The sequence below is a fragment of the Hylobates moloch genome, unplaced genomic scaffold (assembly GCF_009828535.3).
Source record: "Hylobates moloch isolate HMO894 unplaced genomic scaffold, HMol_V3 SCAFFOLD_16, whole genome shotgun sequence".
NCBI lineage: Eukaryota > Metazoa > Chordata > Mammalia > Primates > Hylobatidae > Hylobates > Hylobates moloch.
The window spans coordinates 10,942,745-10,952,706 of record NW_026652291.1 but is presented as its reverse complement, the minus strand read 5'-3'; the positions used below and the strand labels follow the sequence as shown (position 1 = coordinate 10,952,706).

The 9,962-nt window shown below is 51.1% G+C and overlaps 1 protein-coding gene across 2 annotated transcripts in view; it reads left to right on the top strand.

Moving 5' to 3' along the window:
* Positions 1-402: 402 nt before the first annotated feature.
* Positions 403-9,962, top strand: part of SERPINA5 (serpin family A member 5) — an 11,696-nt gene continuing 2,136 nt past the window's right edge. Inside the window, exons 1-4 of one of the 2 annotated variants that reach the window (XM_032134859.2) lie at positions 403-470; positions 6,309-6,944; positions 9,013-9,283; positions 9,721-9,868. In XM_032134859.2, coding sequence (XP_031990750.1) covers positions 461-470; positions 6,309-6,944; positions 9,013-9,283; positions 9,721-9,868 — 1,065 coding nt within the window. In that variant the 5' untranslated portion in view covers positions 403-460. Of the gene's footprint in view, positions 471-502; positions 619-6,308; positions 6,945-9,012; positions 9,284-9,720; positions 9,869-9,962 lie in introns of those variants that run through there. The other variant, XM_058429764.1, reaches the window with a different exon arrangement.

The window sequence follows — 9,962 nt, the reverse complement described above, 5'->3', positions numbered from 1 at the left end:
CCTGTGGGGAGCTCTCAGGCTCAAGCATATGCCCCCCTCCTAATCTACAAGAAATTAGCTGCAGAAAACCAAGAAATAGAGCCTGGAAAAAGAGAGGGTTTGCTAGAGCTGTCATTTTCCCTGTCTCTGGAATGCCAACAATGGGCAGGCTCTTTGGTCTTGTCTCTCAGGAGTGCCCATGCTATTCCAGGCAAATGATGGCCCGGCTGGTGGCGTAAGGCTTGGGGGGCAGCGAGTGGGCATCGTGGTCAAAGCCTCTGGATCAGGCAGCTGCATCTGCAGGCAGGCCTGCTGGCTGGAAACCTGCCAGGAAAGGAAAGGGTTGTCCTGGGGCGGGGCCAGGGAGGGGTGGAGACAGGGCCGGCTGTGGTCAGTGACAAACGCTGGCTGCAATCCAGCCAGCCCTCTGCCCTTTCCTGAGCCCAAGAGACTGCCACCTCCACTGTGTGCACGCTCAGCTATGGGACACAGTAAGTACCGATGCCGCAACGGGAGGTCCCGAGGGCTTGAGGGCATGTGAGGCGAGGAGAGGATGGACTCTAGAGTTTTGGGGTTTGGGGGCTGCAAAGCTCTGAAGGAGTCTCATCTCTGCAGTTTCAGGTATCCAAGGCAGCAGAGGTGAGTGGGTCCCCCGAGCTCTGTGACCTTATGCTCCACACTAACTCTGGCAGAGCCTCTGTTTCCTCATAGGTAAGATGGAAATAATTATACCCTCTGGATGGTGTGACCGAAGATTAAATACAGCGGGTGCTCTCACTCAGCACATCTGGCCATGTCTGCAGACACATTTGGTTGCCACAACTGGAAGGGGGGTGGGGGTTAGTGGCATCTAGAGGCCAGCGATGCTGCTGATGATCCCACTATGCCCAGGACAAGATCACAAAGCATCATCCTGTTCAAAAGGTCAACAGGATCAAGGTTGAGAGACCCTGAAATAAGGCCATGGGGACAAAATGTCGGCTGGATAGGAGGTGCTCAGTAAGTGGCAGCTTCTGTTGTTTTCTGTGCCTGGAGTCTTGGGCCTTTAGAAATCAGGAACAATGATCCAATATTATCTGCTTCCCTGAGATAAGGCCATCTTGCCTGGAGGCTGCCACCCAGGCCGGTCATGGCAGCTGCTCATGAGAGACAGTAACCATTTGGCAGTTTGTTAAATGAACAAAATGTAGAAATAAAGTAAGCAGAATTTTTAGTTTTGCTGAAGGTAGGGCTTCTGGCCAGATAGGCAGCAATAAAAGGGGAAACTGCTTCCTTGGGCCAGTGTCTTTACTCATAGATCAGGAAACCGAAGCGTGAAGAATACAGGCGGCAGATGCCTGGAGGTGATGGACGCGTTCATGGTGCTGACGGTGATGATAAGTGACAGATGTAGACTGATCTTCAAACTTGTCAGGTTGTAGACATTAAATATGTGCAACTTTATGAGTAGCAGTCATGTCTCAATCAAGTGGTTTTAATGAAGAAATAAAAGGAAGCCAGAGCTGAGAGACAGGGAGGGAGTTGTTCAAGGTCACCTGGCAAGTGAGCCCCGAGGTGGGGAGAGCTCAGCTCTGGGTGGCCAGCCTGGCTTTTTCCACTGCTCAGTGTCCAGCTTGCAGTCTAATGTCTCTGAATTACAGAGAAGGAGACAGGGGTCAGTTCATTCATTCATTCATTCTACAAGGGTTTATGGAGCATCTCCCATGACTGCAAGCTCTTAAAGGTGAGAGCAGCACAAATGAGAGTCCCATGGAGAGAGAGGCCTGAATGAAAAATGTCAATGACAAATGCATATAGAAAGGCACATGTGTAATTGAAAGAGCTTTGAGAGAAACAGTCAAGGGACCGTTCCAGAGAATAGCCGTGGAAGGGGAAAAGGTCCAGTGTGATAAGGTATTGCAAAGAAGTGACATTTAATCAAAGGCCTGCAGCCTATGCAGAGGTTGGCCTCAGTGAGAAAGGTCGGGGGAGGGTTCCAGTAGAGAGGGAAGTTATGCAAAGGCCCAGAGTTAGGACAGAACTTGCTGTGTTTGAGAAACTGGGAAAAGAAGAGTGAGCCTGGGGGTATCACGTGACCCAGGGCAAAGCAGGTCCAGGCCAGGTCCAGCCAGGTCACAGGAGCCCTAGTGGGTTAGAGCACAAATCAAAGTTAGCATTTATCTGAAATACAGGAGTTGGCCATGAGTTTCTTAGGCGAGGAAGCGCTGTGACCATATTTATGATTGAAGGAGATTATTTTATATGCTGTATATAGAAAGCCTTGCAGGGCAAAGAAAGGAAGTTACTGGGGTAGCCCAGGGGGAGACGGTGGGAGCTTCCATTGGGGGCAGTGAGAAAGCCAGGGAGAGGCGGCAGCTTTAAGACCTGTTTTGGAGATAGAACTGACAAGCCTTTCTGATGGGCTGGAGTGGAACAGGAAGTCAAGATTACTTCTTCTGGGAAGTTCTGTTCCTGGGTCTTTAGGATCTAGAGGAAGCTGTGACTTTGTCTCTCATCTCTGCCTGGGTTCCAAGCCTCACATCCCTTTTTGTAATTAGAAGATATTGGACAGACCCTCCTCACTAACACAATTCCCACAGCTGAGTCCAGGGTAGAACTGGGCAGGACTTCATTGACCAACACGGGAAATATCAGTCAGCAGATTTGGGTTTCATGGATGGTGGGGGGCCAGCAGGAAGACTGACCAGGGCCTACCCATCACATCCCCACCACCTGCCACTTCAATTCACCTTGGCCTGAGATGACAGATGAACTTGACTGATCCTCTCTCTTCCCTCTGCAGAAACACTAAAGCCAGGGACCAGGAGAGGGGCAGCCCAACCAGGCTTTCCAGGCACTCAGTGGAGGCTGGTCTGGGGGATGGGAGGCTCCCGGGGCTTCACCTGTCTCTGTCAAAGCCATATATTTCCACCAGAGGCCCACCAAGAGTGCGATGGCAAACCCTGGGTTTGAAACTAAGAAATGTAAAACAAGCACTGAGGACTCCACTGCCTCTTGGAGTGACCTCTCTGACCCTCTGTTTCTTCTTCTGCACTGTTGGGATAATGATACTGACTCTATGTTGTTGTGAAGAAGTATAAATGAGCTAATACAGGTGAACCACCTGGGGATTCCAGGAGGTGAGGTTGAGGAGGAACGAGGTATCACTCCTCAGAGCCACTCAGAGACAGGCTGTGCACGAGTCAGAGGAACCTGGATTTTAATTCTGGTTCCATAACTCAGTAGCTGGAACAAGCTATTCCATTTCACTTAGCCTCAGTCTATTCAATCTGTAAAGTAGAGTGAGTTTACTTTTGGAAAACTCTGTATAATAGAGAGCTTACTTTTGGTGAAGGTTAAATATAGTAATATTTATGGAGTGTCTAGTAGGTCTTTAATAATTAGAGGTTTTACTGAAAAATAGACAGAGTGGGCCCAGAGGGAGCAAGATTTCTGGGTCTCAAACGTTTAGCCCAGGAGAGCCTAAGTGAACCTGGGGCCCTCTCCAGACAGACCCTGGGGGAGACTCAGTGCACACCCGGAGAAGCAGCTCCTCCCCATTGGATCTCTAGCACTTGGCAAGGGGCGGGGTCTTGAGGGGGTGTCCTCAGCACATGGCAGACTGCAGATGAAGAAACTGAGGCCCAGAGGGGGTGAGGCTTGCCCAGGGTGACCTAGTAGCTGCACAGATGGGAGAATGGAGGCCAGGGCCTCACTGAGACTCTCTGGTCAGCTGCCTCTGGGCTCTATCCAAGAAGGAAACTCCCCTACTTCTGAAGCTGTTCTCAAAATCATCAGCTCAGTGTGACCCTGCGGGGGGTTGAGCCACATTGTTTCTTTAGCAGCATCTCCATATGTGGCTGGTTCCAACACTTGGCAGGAGGGACCATATTGTGCTGTAAAATAGACTCATTTAGAGGAGCCAGAGATTAAACCACCCACCCATGTCCTTCAAAGCTCTCCAGGCAAGTGCCATGGTGGGAACAGGCAGGGAGTGCCAGTAGGGGGGAGCCCAGACTCTGCTCGCTCATTATCTGCAGACTAGGGCTATTGTTGGTGGCTACTAAGTCAGGGATTTCAAAGTCAGGAAGATGCAGCACAGGAACAGAGGAGGCAGGACTCTGCAGAGTCAGAGTGATAACCGGGTCTGAGTCCAAGCTTTGCCAATGTTAGCAAGCGACTCCATCTCTCTGAACCTCGGATTACCCATCTGTAAACTAGAGCTAGCAGCAAGATGTACCTTTCTGGGTGGTGCGGGGCTGAAGGAGTTGGCACAGTGCCTGAAAGAGGGTGCGGGCAATGTGCCCAACTGCTGTGGCTGCTGGGTTCGGTGCCGGGTTCGGTTCTGCAGGCAGAAACTTCTACATGAGCCCCCTTCTCAGAGGGAGCTCAGGGCACAATTTGGAGGCTGGGCTGGCAAGGGTGACCTGCTGGAGCTATTCAGCTTCACTTAAAAACAGGCCTGCAGTCCAAGCTTGCCCAATTCCTGAGACCATTCTCTCTCCACTGCTGAACCCCACGGCCACTCTGCAAGTGATTTCCCACCCACCTGTTTGGGGCCCTTTGGAGTTTGGTTTTAATTGGGTCACGGGATGCTGTGACAGGCTGCCCCTGCCTGGTGGGGATCTGGGGGCCCGGATGACATTGTACCCATGGAGAGAGCACAGCAGAAAGGGATTCCCTCCAAGGCGACACACAGGGCAAAGCTCACATCAGAAACCAGGCAGGCCCTCTGCACCTGGTTATTAGCCAGCCCAGGTGCTGCCAGGCTCACACGTGTGTGTGTGTGTGTGTGTGTGTGTGTGTGCTTAAAGCATGTACCCTATGGCATGGTTGAGAATATGGGGGCCTCAGATGGGGCTTTTGCTAGAAACTGCCATGCCTACTGCTCACACTTCCATAGCACGTGCCCCCAAGCACCCCGTGGTGTAGGTGCTGTTATTATCACTATCTTACAGTTATGGAGCAGTGGCTCAAGGTGTAACTGACTTGCCCAAAATCACACTACAAGGACACAGCAGGGCTGAGATTTGAACCCAGGCAGTGGCTTCAGAGCCTGGGCTGTTTCCTACTGCAGAGGGAGGAGGCAAGACTTCTACCCGTAGCCAGATGGGGAGGCACGGGCACAGGAACAGCTCCTGGGTGAAGTGGAGAGAGGAAGAGGAAGACTGAAGGCGAAGGCCACGTCAGGAGTGATGGGAGACCCCACAAAGGCCCCCCTGAGAATCGCTAGAGACAAAGATGAGTGCCTCCTCATCTGGAAGATGAAAAGATGTCTTTGCCTGCATGGGCTGCCGTCGCAAAGTCCCACAGGCTAGGGGGCTTCAACAACAGAAATTTCTTTCTTTACAACTCTGGAAGCTGGAAGTCTGAGATTATGGCACCAGCAGGATTTGTTCCTTGGGCCCCTCTCCTTGGCTCACAGGTGGCTGCCTTCTCCCTGTCTTCACCCGGTCTTCCTTCTGTGTGCGTCTCTATCCTGATCTCCTCTTTTTAATTTTTGTGTAAGGACATAGTCATATTGGGTTGGGGACCACTCTAGTGACCTCATTCTAACTCAATCCCCTCTTTAAAAGCCCTGTCTCCAAATATAGTCACATTCTGGGGTATTGAAGGTTAGGACTTCAGCATATGCATTTTGGGGGGCACAATTCAGCCCAGAACAGAAGGATGGTGGGGCTGCTAACATGAAGAGGGCAGGCAGATTTCCTTTAGGAGGGGAAGGTGTCTCTCTGTGGGACAAGGGTGGCATGGAGCAGCCCCTGGGAGAAGGAGAAGGGGACAGTAGGCATCCTGGTATCCTGCCTACCCCAGGGTGGACGCTCACTCAGCGTTTGCTGAATGAACAGGGCAAGGCCAGCAGTGCTGACAGCCCCAGGCATGTAGCTGGTCTGAGTTCATAGAAGGACCACAGGGCCCTGCCATGTGCCAAACCAGGACACCAGAGTGAAGGCCAGAAGCTCACATGGAAGCAGCTTAGTTCCCTGGTAACCTCGAGATGCTGATGACACAGAGCAAAGCAGGGGGAACCCTCTCCTTCCATATCCCATCCTCCAAAATATGTCCCTTGATGTGGATGGGCAGAGAGGTTTCCTGCCCTGGCAGCCAGACCCCTGCCTTGGGTCTGCACCTGCTCTCCCTCCTTCCTCTCCCCATCATCCCTAAATCTTTGTCCTTGAGCCACTGCCACCCTGTGTGAACCCTCATCCCCAGTCTCGGGTGTGCCATCCCTTCTCTTTGAAGCTGAATGGACCAAACCTACCTGTTGAGTGTTGGGTGGGGACATCTCTGGAAAGTCAGCACCTGGACCAGCCCCACCCCTCTCTGAGGACACCTTCTTTCCCCTTCAGAACAAAGAACAACCGCCATGCAGCTCTTCCTCCTCTTGTGCCTGGTGCTTCTCAGCCCTCAGGGGGCCTCCCTTCACCGCCACCAACCCCGAGAGACGAAGAAGAGAGTCAAGGACCTCCATGTAGGTGCCACGGTGGCCCCCAGCAGCAGAAGGGACTTTACCTTCGACCTCTACAGGGCCTTGGCTTCCGCTGCCCCCAGCCAGAACATCTTCTTCTCCCCTGTGAGCATCTCCATGAGCCTGGCCATGCTCTCCCTGGCGGCTGGGTCCAGCACAAAGATGCAGATCCTGGAGGGCCTGGGCCTCAACCTCCAGAAAAGCTCAGAGGAGGAGCTGCACAGAGGCTTTCAGCAGCTCCTTCAGGAGCTCAACCAGCCCAGAGATGGCTTCCAGCTGAGCCTGGGCAACGCCCTTTTCACCGACTTGGTGGTGAATGTGCAGGACACCTTCATGAGTGCCATGAAGACGCTGTACCTGGCAGACACTTTCCCCACCAACTTTAGGGACTCTGCGGGGGCCCTGAAGCAGATCAATGATTATGTGGCAAAGCAAACGAAGGGCAAGATTGTAGACTTGCTTAAGAACCTTGATAGCAACGCGGTCGTGATTATGGTGAATTACATCTTCTTTAAAGGTAAGGCCCTTGGGCCCAAACCTGCACTTTCTCTGGCTTTTCTGCTGCTTTTATCTAAAGAATACCCAATTCCCTCACATACATAAAGGACGGGGAGTAGATTAAGTTCTTTCGGGTGCCTGTTGAGAAAAATTAAATAAACAAGCAGCCGGAGAAGGTAAGATGAATGCCTTCTCACTGTGGATGGGATTAGTGAGCCTGAGATGCTGTTTCCTCCGTGGAGGAAGAGCTGGCTGCTGTCTTTGGGCCCCTGGGGACATCTGAAGCCCCAGCTTTCATACAGGCTCTGAAGCATGAACCCACTGTGGCCACCATAGCAAAGACACCAACACCTTAGCCACTCAGGGCAAGACATGGACCCCAGAAGGGCTTAGAGGGCATTTCTCAGTCTCCCGTAACCCCCAGATCCTGGTCCCTCTGCCCTCATAGAGGCCAAGACTCCCTCAGACAAATGCTTGTTCCTCTGAAATGCCTCCTCCTGACTCCTCAGCAAGAGCTGACCTCTGCTTATCTCCCCGACACTGCTTGTAAGCATTCCTGCTTGCCTCTGCAGCTCCTGCCAGGTGCTGACCCTGAGGAAAGCAAGAGTGGATAGAGAGGAGAAGAGAGGAGAGGAGAGGGTGGGAAGGGTTGCGAAGGAAGGTAAATTGTTAACACCTCCCCTTCCTGTGGTCACAGATCGTCAGTATCTTTGGCCATTTGGGTGGCTATAACAAAACACTGTAAACTGGGTGGCTTAGCAACAACAAACATATATTTCTCATAGTTCTGGAGGCTGAGAAGTCCAGGATCAAGGCACTGGCAGATGCAGTGCCCATTCCTTGGTTCATAGACAGTGCCTTCTTAGTTTATCCTTGCTGGAAGGAGCAAGGCAGCTCTCTGTGGTCTCTTTTGTAAGGACACCAATCCTGTTCATGACAGCTCCACCCCCATGACCTAATCAACTCCCAAAGGCCCCCTGTCCTAATACCACCACCTTGGGGGTTAGGTTTCAACATATGAACAATGTGGGGACACAAACATTGAGACCACAGCAGTGAGTGTCAAACTTGGACTCTGAGATTTCCTATCCCCTGGTGCAGGGTGGTCCCCATTACACCAGATTGCTGAGGACAGCTGGGAAATAAGCTAAGGATGGTATTGAATGGGGTCTTCCTTTGATAACGATTAAGAAGTTGGAAACAGGCCAGGTGTAGGGCCTATAATCTCAACACTTTAGGAGGCCAAGATGGGCAGATCACCTGAGGTCAGAAGTTTGAGACCAGCCTGGCCAACATAGTGAAACCCCGTCTCTACTAAAAAAATACAGAAATTAACCAGGCATGGTGGTGGGCACCTGTAATTCCAGCTACTTGGGAGGCTGAGGCAGGAGAATCACTTGAACCTGGGAGGTGGGGGCTGTAGTGAGCCAAAATCACACCACTGCACTCCAGCCTGGGTGACAGAGTGAGACTCCATCTCAAAAAAAAAAAAAAAAAAGAAAAAAGAAAAAGAAAAAAGATAAAAAAAAGAAAATAAAATAAAAAGAAGTTGGAAACAATCACTTGTAGTGTTTTGTTCAGAAGTTCCCATAGGAAGGTCAGAGAAGGGTTATTGAAGACTTCCCAATGGGAAAAAAACATTCATTTCCAGGATCCATACTAACTTATCTCTAAAACTTAAATCAAAATATTGGGAGGAAAGTGCAAACAGAGAAGCTCACCCAGATATCAGGCAGCATTCACAGCCAGCCACATTTTTCATCCTCTTCACTTGGAGATTTGGTCTTGAGTAAAACGTTAGACAATCAGAGAACATCAGGGGTCCAGGGCCTCTGAAGATGTGAAAACCAACCTCCTTGTTTTGCAAATGTGGAAGGAAAAGTCCCACGAAAAGTCCAAGAATGTGCCCAATGTTATAAAGAGACTTGCCTTGATATTCAAGAGGTTCAACAGTCACTGCTCTGAGGCTGCTATAAAGATGGTCTCTGCTGGCTGTCTTTACTGTCCTCCCTCCTTTTATTTGCAGCTGAGAATTTCTAATTCTGACACAAAATTCTTTTTCATTTTTCCCTTTTTTTCATCTTTAGCTAAGTGGGAGACAAGCTTCAATCACAAAGGCACCCAAGAGCAAGACTTCTACGTGACCTCGGAGACTGTGGTGCGGGTACCCATGATGAGCCGCGAGGATCTGTATCACTACCTCCTGGACCGGAACCTCTCCTGCAGGGTGGTGGGGGTCCCCTACCAAGGCAATGCCACGGCTTTGTTCATTCTCCCCAGTGAGGGAAAAATGCAGCAGGTGGAGAATGGACTGAGCGAGAAAACGCTGAGGAAGTGGCTTAAGATGTTCAGAAAGAGGTACTTTCAGACTACCCCAGGGCCAGCCGAACCCCACACAGGCCCCAGGGAGACACACACGCCCTACCAAGGCCACACAGGACTGGTGGGAAGGACTCACCCAGCCAAGGAGCTGCCTCCAAGCCCAGAGGCATCCTGTGACATCCGGGTCCTGGGGGCCTAGCCCGATGGAGGGAAAAGGGCTGGAAACTGGGCTCCTTAGGGTGGTGCCAGAGTGGGCAGAGACCTCTGGGGCAGCCCACGTCCAAGTCCAGAGCAAGGGGAGGCTCGTCCTAGAAAAGAGGCCAGAGGAGCCATAACCACCATTGTTTCTTGGGTTAAGGAGTCCTTTTTTAAACCATCAAAACTAAGAATCCAGTGCATTATGAAGCCAAGGGGTGAGGCTCAGTGTGCCAATGCCCCAGAACAGTCTAAGAAAGCTCCTTTTCCCTTTCCAGGCAGCTGGAGCTTTACCTTCCCAAATTCTCTATTGAGGGCTCCTATCAGCTGGAGAAAGTCCTCCCCAAGCTGGGGATCAGTAACGTCTTCACGTCCCATGCTGATCTGTCTGGCATCAGCAACCACTCAAATATCCAGGTGTCTGAGGTGGGTTCAGAAGCTCCTATGCATCCGCTTCCCAAGATATTCTATTCTATTCTATTCTATTCTATTCTATTCTATTCTATTCTATTCTATTCTA